This window comes from Phaenicophaeus curvirostris, chromosome 21, assembly GCF_032191515.1.
Source record: "Phaenicophaeus curvirostris isolate KB17595 chromosome 21, BPBGC_Pcur_1.0, whole genome shotgun sequence".
Lineage (NCBI taxonomy): Eukaryota > Metazoa > Chordata > Aves > Cuculiformes > Cuculidae > Phaenicophaeus > Phaenicophaeus curvirostris.
This window is the reverse complement of record NC_091412.1, coordinates 10327866-10340093: the sequence shown is the minus strand read 5'-3', so window position 1 is coordinate 10340093 and position 12228 is coordinate 10327866. Positions and strand designations below refer to the sequence as shown.

At 64.9% G+C, this 12228-nt stretch overlaps 2 protein-coding genes across 2 annotated transcripts; both read right to left on the bottom strand.

Moving 5' to 3' along the window:
• Positions 1-897: 897 nt before the first annotated feature.
• PIGS (phosphatidylinositol glycan anchor biosynthesis class S) lies at positions 898-5482 on the bottom strand. Its single transcript, XM_069874045.1, has 12 exons — positions 5420-5482; positions 4527-4666; positions 4350-4461; positions 3913-4002; positions 3661-3752; positions 3296-3494; positions 2922-3064; positions 2706-2820; positions 2378-2523; positions 2195-2295; positions 1643-1853; positions 898-1488 (listed from the first exon to the last, which is right to left on the bottom strand). Exons 1-12 carry the CDS (start codon positions 5457-5459, stop codon positions 1213-1215), a joined length of 1665 nt encoding a protein of 554 aa, XP_069730146.1. The 5' UTR covers positions 5460-5482; the 3' UTR covers positions 898-1212.
• Positions 5483-6829: 1347 nt separating this feature from the next.
• Positions 6830-11207, bottom strand: ALDOC (aldolase, fructose-bisphosphate C). The gene is made up of 9 exons (XM_069873881.1): positions 11137-11207; positions 9957-10073; positions 9662-9873; positions 9517-9571; positions 9255-9415; positions 8792-8875; positions 8539-8713; positions 8260-8459; positions 6830-7292 (listed from the first exon to the last, which is right to left on the bottom strand). Exons 2-9 carry the CDS (start codon positions 10066-10068, stop codon positions 7197-7199), a joined length of 1095 nt encoding a protein of 364 aa, XP_069729982.1. The 5' UTR covers positions 10069-10073; positions 11137-11207; the 3' UTR covers positions 6830-7196.
• Positions 11208-12228: the final 1021 nt, after the last annotated feature.

The window sequence follows — 12228 nt, the reverse complement described above, 5'->3', positions numbered from 1 at the left end:
CCGCCGCCACCGACGCTGTGAGCGGCCCCGACCGCGTCCCCGCCGCCCCGGGACCCGCAGCGCCGCCCCCGGACCGCCCCCGCCCCGCCCCGCCCGGCCGGGATGGGGGGGGACACCGCGAGGGACCCCCGACCGCCCCCCCCCCGAGCCTAGGGGGGCTGCAAGGGACCCCAAAACCCATCCTGTCCCTGGGCAGGGACACCTCCCGCTGGATCAGGGGCTCCAAGCCCCATCCAACCTCTCCTTTAACCCCTCCAGGGATGGGGCAGCCACCCCTGCTCTGGGAAATGCAGGCAAGGGCCTCCCCCCCCTCACAGCAAAACATTTCTGCCTAAAATCCCATCTCAATCTCCCGTCTTGCAGCTGAAAACCATTCCCCCTCGTCCTATCCCTGCGCTCCCTCATCAACAGCCCCTCCCCAGCTTTCCTGGAGCCCCTTTCAGCACTCTAGAAGCTGCTCTGAAGTCTCCCCGCAACCTTCTCTTCTCCAGGCTGAACAACTCTCTCAGCCTGTACAGGAGGTTCTCCAGCCCTCGGATCATCTCTGTGGCCTCCTCTGCACTCCCCAACAGCTCCACGTCCTCCCTGTGCGGAGCAGAGGGGCAGAACCCCCTCCCTCACCCTGCTGGTCCCACCGCCTTGGACGCAGCCCAGGTTAGAGGTGGCTTTCTGTGCTGTGAGCTCAGATGCTGGAGCTGGACACCCTAGGGAGGTGTAACCGTCCCCAGGAGGCTCTGCCCCCACCCCCATCATCAGAAATGACAGATCCCCCCAAGAGCTGCCCCCCACAACCTATAAGACAGGAGCCAGACCCCATAAAAGCAGTGGGGGACGCAGGGGCAGGCAAGGGGGCCAGGGCCACCCCCAGAGGGCAAAGAGCAGCACAGGGGAGGTCCCACACAGCCCCGCGCAGCCGGGGTTGTTCTTTATTTACACAGCAGCTCGATCCGAATACAGTGCAGGGCACACAGGGAGCTCTCTCCCTCCTCTCAGACTTCAGCATCGCTGGGTGGAGGGCTCAGCCCCCAGACTGAAAGCATCTCCCACCCCTCAAAGCAGCCTCTCGTCCCACTTGGCACCTTGGCTGAGCTGAGCTGCTGGGCCTGGCTCCAATACCATCCTGGGGCACCTTCTGGGGCCACAGGTCCACGACGATGCGCTCCACGAGGTAGGACAACCCTAGCCCTAAGGCAGGACACCACGACAAGGGGTTCAGTCCATCTTGGTGGGCTCCTTCTTACGCTGCCTGGCCTCCCGGGCGATCTTGGCCAAGGACAGGAGGATGGGGACAGCCATGGGCAGGAAGAGAGGGATGTAGATGGCAAATTTCTGGTCGTCAGGAAAGTAGAGGAGATGGAGGAGAGATGGGTCAAAGAAGGCCCGCTCCGAGGAGGTGACCGCCTCCTTGCTGGCCTGGAAAGCTGAGTGCAGGTGGCCCCTGGCCAGCTCAGCCATGGCGCTCTGTGCTGTGGCCACTGCTCGGTAAACCTGTGAGGGACACCACAAACAGTCAGTCCCTGGCCAGGGAGGAGACAGAAACAAGCCTGGGGACGACACCCACACCTCCACACCAGCAAGAGCTCGTGGTCTGCGCAGGGACGGTGACATCAGGCCCCTCCCCAGCCCAGGACCCCTGCCCTACCTCAGAGGCAACATCGTCTTTGATGACAATGTTCCCGATCTTATCCAGCAGCTGGGCCAGCGAGGTCAAGGTGGTGGACACGGTGGCGATGTTCTCCACAGTGTGGGCCCAGAGCAGGCGGTCCAGCTCCCAGTCAGCCAGTCCCTCGTTCCCTGGGCTCTCCAGCAGGAACTCGGGGGGCAGCTCCTCCCGAGACAACCCAAACAGCAACCTGGGAACGGAGGGGAAGGTCCAAGTTCACATCACAAGCCTGTGGTCCCTCATGTGCTCCTCACTCTTCCCCTTCTCTGATGTGTTCAGTCCCAGAAAGGCTCAGCCGTGCCTCCTGGACGTGAGGCAGGATAGGAGAAGCCTCCCACCTCAGGAGATGGGATATAGGCCAGCATCCCTAGCCGGAGAGCAGCACCAGACAGTGCCCAGCACCTCCTCCAAGGCCATGAAAAGCCACCCTCCACCTTCCAGAGGCTACAGAGGAGCAAAAGAGCCTGCTTTGACCCCATCGATTCCCAGGAGAGCACGTGGAAACCCAGGGAGGGAAGAGCGCATCCTCACCGGAGCTGGGCCAGGAAAACCTCCATCACTCGCACCATGTCCACGTTGACGTGCAGCGGGAGGGAGGTCTGGGGAGAAGCAGGGGCTTTGACGTTGTAAATCTGCAGGAGAGCGTGTCAGCGCGGCACAGACGGAGCCTGGGGCCGGCAGGGACGGGGAGGCAGCACCAGGGTCCCCCCGTACCATGATGCCACCCCAGCGGGGGCTGTGGAAGGCGTTGGTGCTCACTGGGGCTCCGTCCTTGTCCTGGATGTACAGAGGAGAGTGGGAACGCTCTGGCACGTACAGCAGGAAGTTCAGCACGGGGTAGAGCGAGGCAGCGCTGGAGCCTGCAGCAGCACAGAGTCAAAGAACTGCCCTGGGAGGCAGGGACAGGGAGAGGGGATGACCCAGCAGAGCCCAGCCCCGCTCCTCCCTCCCCCCAGCAAACCCTGAGCAAAGCTCCCACACAAAACTCAGTCACCTCACCACCATCCGAGACTGGCAGGGAGGGAAGGGGCACAGGGCTCACCCAGCCTGGCCTCCACAGGGTTGATGACGTGCGGGAGGCTGTGGGCGCTCAGCAGGAAGCTGGAGGACTCCTTGTCAAAGCGCGGGGTCACTCCGAGGACGGCATAATACAGGATCTGCAGGCACACAGCAAAGGTGTTGCCGGCAGAGAACCGTGTCCCAGGGCACCCAGGAAGGCCAGGGCTGGGCTCTCTCCATCAATCCTACCAGCCCTTACCTGCGAGTCAACAGAGAAGTTGGCCAGCAAGCTCAGTTTGTCCAGGACAGGCTGCACGTAGCGGTTCACGGCATCCTCGATGTCCCACTCCACAGCGTGAGACTTGGGGTCGGGGTTCAGCAGGCTGAAGGTGATCTCGTACCCTGCCACAGACCCACAGTTGGCGAGGCACGGCCACCACCAAGGCGATGACAGAGATCCCAAGAGCAGCAGGACCTGCTTCCCTCTCTCCCAGCCCTCTCCAACACAAGGTTTTGGCCCGTGCCCAAACACACAACAATCGCAGCACGAATCCCGGCCCAGAGCAACCACCAAGGGCAAAGGGAAGACCCCAGAAGACGCCCAGGGATGCTACAGGAATAGCTCATCCGTACCCAGGCTGGATTTCAAGTGCCGCCCGGCGTCAGGGCCGAGCTGGCCATCAGGCACACGGTCCGAGAGGGTGGTGGTGATGGAGCTGGCCGTGAAGGACATCACCTGCGTGAGCTGCCGCAGGCGGGTGCGGAGGGCGGCCAGGCTTCCCCCAGCCCTCAGCAGGGCACTGCGGTGCTTCCCCACGTAGACGCTGACGCCCTGCGGAAGGGGCAGGGGTGAGGGCTGGGAGCAGGGCCAGCTCCTGCCACCACACTGGAGAACAGCACGGTGCCACCTGCAGCGGCCTGGGCATGGATTCCTCCCCCAGGGCACCTCCAAAGGGTGAAGAACGCAGAGGTTGCCACCAAAAGGTGTTGCTCCCTACCTGAGGCAGGAGAGAGGAGGCTTCAGGGACCACATACACCGCCAGAGAGCCCAGCGAGGCGTCCTGCAGCGGGTGCAGAACAGCATCAGCCTCTGTAGAAGATGGAAGCGTGAGCACGATTGGGAATCTCACTCCAGTCCCCATCCCACCCTGAGACGCCCCAAAAACAAGCCCTCTGCTGAACCAGCCTCCAAAAGAGGAGCCTGCTCCCCACAGAGCTCCCCCAGCCACCGCAATCCCTCATCCCCACACCTCTTGCAGTAGCCGCAGCTAGTGCTGCCTCCTCAGAAGCCGTGGTGCTGCGATAGAACATCTCGTAACGGGACGTGATGCTGGTTCTCACTGCCAGGGGAAAAAGGCTGAGTGAACCCGCTCATCCCAGCCCCTTCATCGGAGCCTGGTGCTAAGAGGGACAAGGGACAGCCTCACGGGGACACACGCCACAAGGTCCTGTGGCCACCACTGGAGTGACCCACCACGGCTGGTGGCCTCAGTGGGGGCAGGACAGCCCCACGGCACCCAGGGCACTTCCCACCCTCTTTCCTGGGGCACCTTGGGGACCCCGCTGCTCAGGAGGGGACGACGCTGGTGGACATGGGTTTGGGGTGACAGGGTGACAGCCTCCAGGGCAGAGAAGCTGCTGGTACACAGGGACAGAAGGACAGGGACAGACACGGGGGGTCTCTCACAGTTGACAGGAATCTCCATCTCTTGCACATCCCTGAACGGCAGGGGCTTTGGCAGGTCCTCTGGCACTGACCCCGGCGTGAAGACAATGGTGACAGGGACGGCGAGCTGGAACTGAGCAGCGGTGTCAGCCCCGAGCCCGGGACCCCCGCCCCATGCCCCCAGCCCCCAGCGCTCACCGGCAGCCGCCCCAGCTCGTCGATGTCGGCGTAGGGCAGCGCGGCGCGGTACGTCTCCGTCGTCCTCCACCACAGCGGCAGCCCCAGCACCACCGCGATGGTGGCGAAGGACAGGGCGGCGCAGCGGCCACGCGCCCGCTCTGCAGGGACAGAGCTCAGCACCATAACCAGGGAGGGGACAGGGGACAGAGCTCAGCACCGTGACCAGGAAAGGGACAGGGGACTGGGGACAGAGCTTGGCACCAGGGAGGGGACAGGGGACTGAGGATAGAGCTCAGCACCGTGACCAGGGAGGGGACAGGGGACTGGGGACAGAGCTCAGCACTGTGACCACGGAGGGGACAGGGGACCAGGGAGGGGACAGAGCTCAGCTCTGTGACCAGGAAAGGGACAGGGGACAGAGCTTGGCACCAGGGACAGGACAGGGGACTGGGGACACAGCTCAGCACCGTGACCAGGGAGGGGACAGGGGACCAGGGAGGGGACAGAGCTCAGCACCAGGGGACAGGGGACCAGGGAGGGGACAGGGGACAGAGCTCAGCACTATGACCAGGAAAGGGACAGGGGACTGGGGACAGAGCTTGGCACCAGGGAGGGGACAGGGGACTGGGGATAGAGCTCAGCTCTGTGACCAGGGAGGGGACAGGGGACCAGGGAGGGGACAGGGGACCAGGGGACAGAGCTCAGCTCTGTGACCAGGAGAGGGACAGGGGACTGGGGACAGAGCTCAGCACTGGGAAGGGACAGGGGAGTGAGGACAGGGCTCAGCACTGTGATCGGGGAGGGGACAGGGGACAGAGCTCAGCACCGTGATCGGGAGGGGACAGGGCACCTCCCCGGGGCGGGGGGAGAGGCACAGAGCGCGGCTGGGGCACAGCGGACGGTACCGGTACCTGCTTCATCCGCAGCCGCCGCCGCTGCCGCCGCCGCCATCTTCACTTCCGGGACTGGGCGGGGCGGGGGCGGGGCCATCGCCGGAACAGCCAATCAGCGCCAAGCGCTCCCCGCGTCAGCCAATGAGCGTGGGGCGGGGGAGGAGCAGCCAATCAGAGCGCGGGGCGGGGCGAGGGGGGCTGAGACTGAGCACAGCTCAGTGCAGCAGTGAGAGATGCTCAGCATCCACACTGGGTGGGCTGAGACCAGACACAACTCATTGCAGCAGTGAGACAGGGATGGGGCAGCCTGGGATGGCCCCACGGTGAGTGTAGGTGGGCTGAGACCGGGCACAGCTGAGTGCAGCAGTGAGCGATGCTCAGCATCCACACTGGGTGAGCTGAGTCCGGACACAACTCATTGCAGCAGTGAGATGGGGATGGGGAAACCCAGGATGGACCCACACAGGGGGTGTGGGTGGGCTGAGACTGAGCACAGCTCAGTGCAGCAGTGAGCGATGCTCCACGCGATAGTGAGATGGGGATGGTTCAGCCCTGGGTGGACCGCACAGTGGGTGCGGGTGGGCTGAGACCAGACACAATTCATTGCAGTAGTGAGACGGGGATGGGGAAACCCAGGATGGCCCCGTAGTGAGTGTAGATGGGCTGAGACCGGGCACAGCTCAGTGCAGCAGTGAGATGGGGATGGGGAAACCCAGGATGGCCCCACAGTGAGCACAAGTGGGCTGAGACCGGGCACAGCTCAGTGCAGCAATGAGTGATGCTCAGCACCCTTGGTGGGTGGGTGCGAGCTGAGGTCAAGAACAATTCAGAGCAGCAGTGAGCAATGCTCAGCACCCTCTGTGGGTGTGGATGGGCTGAGACCGGACACAGCTCAGTGCAGCAGTGAGATGGGGCTGGGGCAGCCCGGGATGGCCCCACGGTGGAGGGGGGTGGGCTGAGATCAGACACAACTCATTATAGCAGCGAGTGATGCTCAGCACCCACAGTGGGTGTGGGTGAGCTGAGACCAGACACAATTCACTGCAGCAGTGAGATGGGGCTGGGGCAGCCCAGGATGGTCCCACAGTGGATGGGGGTGGGCTGAAATCAGATGCAGCTCGTTGCAGCAGTGAGCGATGCTCGGCATCCACAGTGGGTGTGGGTGAGCTGAGACCGGACACAACTCATTGCAGCAGTGAGCGATGCTCAGCACCCACAGTGGGTGAGCTGAGTCCGGACACAACTCATTGCAGCAGTGAGATGGGGCTGGGGCAGCCCGGGATGGCCCCACGGTGGGGTGGGTGCGGGCTGAGACCAGACGCAGCTCGTTGCAGCAGTGAGCGATGCTCCGAGCGGCAGTGGGAACGGGGATGGGGCTGCGCAAGGGTCCCCGGGGGCACCGTCCGGCGAGGGAGGAGGCGGCGCGGCGCTGTCTCTACCGTTTATTCGTTGTTAGGCTATTTGGTACACGGGGTGCACACGGCAAACACGACACAGGCGCCCCAAGGGCGGCAGCAACCGGGACTGCGAAGCTACGGCAGAGCAGGGGCACCCCCAAACCTCCCGGTCTGCCCCCCCCCAGCCTGCCCTGCGCCCCCAAACTCACCACAGGGGCAGCCGGGGGTGGGGGGGGGCTCCTTTTTGGGGGGGGGGGGTCAGCAACCTGCCCCCCTCCCCAAGTGAGGTACGGCGTGGGGCTGGCCCGCGCTCCCCTCGGCCTCCCCGGGGTGGCTGGGGTGGAAGCGGGGTGTGAGCGGTGGCGGGGAGGGGGGCTGGGGGGGTGCCCAGCCGGGGCTCAGTACGCGTGGTTGGCCACGTAGAGGGACTGCCCGGCGGCCCCCGAGTCGTCCCCGCTGCCCTCGTACTTGCCCAGCGCCGCCAGCCCGTTCACCTGCGGGGAGAGGAGACGGTCAGTGACCCCCAGGGGACACGGCTTTGGGGGGTCCCCTGTGCCCCCAGCATCCCCACCCCATGGGGACAGAGCCCTCGGGGTCCCCTGTGCCCCTGCAGCACCGTAGCTCGTGGCATCCTCACCCCATGGGGACAGTGCCCTTGGTGCCACCATCTCACAGGCACAACTTTTGGTGGCCTTCAGCATCCCTCGTCCCACAGGGGACAGAGACCTCAATGTCACCCTAGCGAGCACGGCTCATCCCGCAGGGATCTGGCGTCCCCCTTGCTCCTCTGGGGACAGGGCCCTCCCTTGTCCCCCATCCCACAGGGTGAGTCCTCAGTGTCCCTTCCACCAGGACCATGGTCCCTGGCATCTCTTGTCCTTCAGGTGACAGCACGTGGTGTGTCCCATCAACCTGTGGGACATGGCCCTCAAGACCCCTCTCCTACAGGGACCATCTCCATGGGATGTGGCACTCAGGACCCCTCTCCTGTAGGGACCATCTCCATGGGATGTGGCTTTTAAGACCCCCTCTTCTACAGGGACCATCTCCATGGGACGTGGCTCTCAAGACCCCTGTCCTACAGGGACCATCCCCATGGGACGTGGCTCTCAAGACTCCTCTCCTACATGGAGCATCTCCATGGGATGTGGCCCTCAGGACCCCTCTCCAGCAGGGACCATCTCCATGGGACGTGGCTTTTAAGACCCCCTCTTCTACAGGGACCATCTCCATGGGATGTGGCTCTCAAGACCCCTCTCCTACAGGGACCATCTCCACGGGATGTGGCCCTCAAGACCCCTCTCCTACAGGGACCATCCCCATGGGACGTGGCTCTCAAGACCCCTCTCCTACAGGGACCATCTCCATGGGACGTGGCCCTCAAGACCCCTCTCCTACAGGGACCATCCCCATGGGACGTGGCCCTCAAGACCCCTCTCCTACAGGGACCATCCCCATCACCTCTGCGCGCTTGACAAACTCCTCAGTGGCGGCGTCAGCGTTGTCCTGCTGCCCGCGCCAGGCGTTGAGCGCCGACGCCTGCAGCGCCCGCCCGTAAGAGAAGGTGAGGGCCCACGGCCGCACCAGCGGGCACGTGTTGATGGCGTTGAGGTTGATGGAAGCCTCCTCCTCGCTCTGACCCCCGGACAGGAAGGTGACACCTGCAGACAGTGGCGTTAGGGCACTGGGGTTCCACAGGGTATCCCCATCTTGGTCCCCACCATGAGCTGGTGCCGGTACCTGGCACGGCCGGGGGCACGGTGCGGCGCAGGGCGGTGACGGTGGCCATGGCAATCTCCTCGGGGCTGTACTTGGTGGGGCAGGAGTGCCCAGGGGTCACCATGTTGGGCTTCAGCAGGGTCCCCTCCAGGTAGACGTGGTGGTCGCTCAGCGCCTTGTAGACAGCTGCCAACACCTGGAGGGGACACGCAGCGTGGAGTCTCCTGGCACAGCAAAGCACGGTGCCCGCCCCGCTGCCCACCCCACCACTCACCTTCTCCGTCACGTACTGGCACCGCTTGAGGTCATGGTCACCATCGGGCAGGATCTCCGGCTCCACGATGGGCACGATGCCGTTCTGCAAACACCAGGCAGATGCCGTCATGGGGACATCGCCAGGTATCACCATGGCCCCATGGCAACGTGGGTCAGTGCCTGGACTGGGGGTGCGATGCTCAGCCCCATGAGGTGATGCCCAACTCCGTAAGGTCAATTCTTGGCTCCGTGGAGCAACGTGCATGTTTGTGGGGTGATGCCCAGCCCCATGAAGCAATCCCATGGGTGATGCCTATGCTATGGGACAATGCCTGGTCCTGGAGGTCAATGCCCTTCCACACAAGGTGTCACCTGGCCCATAGGTTGATGCTCAGCCCCATGGGGTGAAGCCCAGCCCCATGGATTGGTGTCCAACAGCCGTGCCATGGGTCAAAGCCCATCCCCAGGCCACGGACACGTACCTGCTGGCAGATGCTGGCATAGCGGGCCAGGACGTTGGCGTTCTCCATGATGGCGAGCGCGGAGGGGGTGTTGTCGCTGATCTTCAGCACGCAGCGCCACTTGGCAAAGTCGGCGCCGTCCTTCTTGTACTGGGCACAGCGCTCTGACAGCCCATCCAGACCTGCCGGGCGGCACATCAGCCCCAGAGCCCCCAGCTCCCACCTCCCCTGCTCGCTCAGAATCCCAGAATCTCAGAAAAGACCTTGAAGATCATCCACCTACCCTGCGTGGTGGTCTCGCCATCCGTCCCGGCCAGCGGCACGACCCCCTTGTCCACCTGTGGAGGGGAACGTGGCGCTGAGCCCCGCCTCCCAGCACCTTCCGAGCCCCCTCGGCACCTCACAAACCCACCAGCCGCCCCTCGCACCTTGATGCCCACGACGATGCCCTTGTCCTTGATCATCTGCACGAAGGGGGTGCCGTCGTCAGCCTTCTGGTACATGGTCTCGTGGAAGAAGATGACGCCCCCGATGCATTTCTTCACCCGGCTGTCGGCGCTGAAGAGGATCTGGCGGTACAGCCGGCGATTCTCCTCCGTGTTCTCCACCCCGATCTGGTTGAGGCGCTTCGCCATGCTCCCTGCGGGCACCCAGCGTCCCCGTCACCCTCGGGCGTGGGGTTAAGGGGCTGGAGGGGGACAGAACCCCCCCCTTGATACCGACCTACGGACTCATCGGCGGCCAAGATGCCCTTGCCGGGGGCCACGATGCGCAGGGCGATATCCGACAGCTCCTTCTTCTGCTCGGCCGTCAGCGCGGGGTATTGGTGCGTCATGGTGGCTGCGAGCGGACGGGAGCTGAGTCACGCGCGGCCCCCCCATCCGTCACGTACCCCCGTCCTGCGGGGTCCCCGAGCCCGTCCGATACGGAGAAGCGAGCGGCTGCTCTCGGCGCCGCGCGGACACGGCCTCGTGGAGGATGCTGGGGAGCTCCCAGCCATTTTGCTGCCTGCTCGCCCAGCCCAGCCATCTTGAGGGAGCGCAGCCCCCGGGGGGGGGGGGGCCTGGATGGGGAGAGGGGGGGCTTGGGGAGGGGGGGACCCCGGGGAGAGGGTCCTGAGGGGCGAGGGATGCGGGGGATGGCAAGAGTCCGGGGATGGGGATACCTGGGAGGGTGGAAACGTGGTAGGAATCGCCCTGTGTGGGAAAGGAGAGAGCCTGGGGTTTGGGGTGCTCAGGGTTTGGGGTGCTGAGGGTTTGGGGTACCCGGGGGGGGATGCTGTGGGTAGGAGGATGAGGAGGATGGTGATAGCCTAGGGATGAGGATACAGGGGGGTGGGAATACTCCGGGAACGGCACTGCTTGGGGAAGGAGGGAGCCCAAGGGTGGCAAAATTGAGGTTTGGGGTACCCAAGGTTTGGGGTACCCGGGGTTTGGGGTACCCGGAGGGGGATGCTTCGGGTAGGAGGGGTGTGGAGGATGGTGATACCCCCGGAATGGGGATATTGGAGGGGGGGAATGCCCCGGGAATGGAGCTGCCTGGGGAAAGAGGGAGCCCAGAGGTGGCAAAATTGAGGTTTGGGGGACCCGAGGTTTAGGGTACCCGGGGCTTGGGGTTACCCGAGGCGGGAGGGATGCGGGGGATGGCGATCGCCCGGGGATGGGGATGCGGAGGGGTGGGAATACCCCGGGAATGGCTCTGCCTGGGGAAGCGGGGAGCCCAGGGTCAGCAAAATCGGGGCTGGGGGTCCCCGAGGCTCGGGGTCCCCGGGACTCCGCGTTCCCCGGGGCCGGGGGCTGCTCCCCCTCCCCCGACCCCCTCCCCCGCAGCCCCCGGCTGGGGATGCTGCCCCCCATCCCCACCCTCCCCACCCTCCCCATCAGCCCGGTCCCGGTGCCGTTACCGTCGGGCGGCGGCGCGGACTGCGGGCTGCGCGCTGGGTCCCGCGGTAAATGTGGCGCCGCTGCCGCAGAGCTACGTGACCGGCGGGGCGGCACCGGCTGGACCGGCCCCCCCGGACCCGCCCCCGGCACGCAGCGCCCCCTGCCCCGCCCCAGCGGCCCGGCCGGGGATGGGGACCCCACGGTATCACCCCAAAATGGGGACCCTCCTGTATCACCCCGGGATGGGGACCCCACGGTATCACCCCAAAATGGGGACCCTCCTGTGCCACCCCGGGATGGGGACCCTCCTGTATCACCCCGGGATGGGGACCTGGGGACCCTCCTGTGCCACCCTGGGATGGGGACCCCACGGTATCACCCCAGGATGGAGACCCTCCTGTGCCACCCCGGGATGGGGAACCCTCTGTTGTCACCCTGGGATGGGGACCTCACGGTATCACCCCGGGATGGGGACCTGGGGACCCTCCTGTAACACCCTGGGATGAGGACCCCACGGTATCACCCCAAAATGGGGACCCTCCTGTAACACCCCGGGATGGGGACCCCACGGTATCACCCCAAAATGGGGACCCTCCTGTAACAACCCAGGATGGAGACCCCAAGGTATCACCCCAAAATGGGGACCCTCCTGTAACATCTTGGGATGGGGACCCCCCTGTGCCACCCCGGGATGGGGAACCCTCTGTTGTCACCCCAGGATGGGGGCCCTCCTGTAACACCCCGGGATGGGGACCCCACAGTATCACCCCAAAATGAGGATCCTCCTGTAACATCCCGGGATGGAGACCCCACGGTATCACCCCGAGATAGAGACCCCCCTGTTGCTACAACACCACAGGATGGGGACCCCCCTGTGCCAGGATGGTGAACCCTCTGTTGTCATCCCAAGATGGGGACCCCTCTGTGCCACCCTGGGATGGGGACGCCCCTGTTGTCACCCCTGTCATGCTGTGCATCAGCAACGCCAGCTGCTTGGGGACCCCTCTGTGCCCCCCGCAGCCAGCCAGGGACCCAGCTGAGTCACCCCTGTCACAGACGGGGACCCTCACACCACCCAGACATCCCTCTGTGCCCCCAGCTCAGGCAGGGAC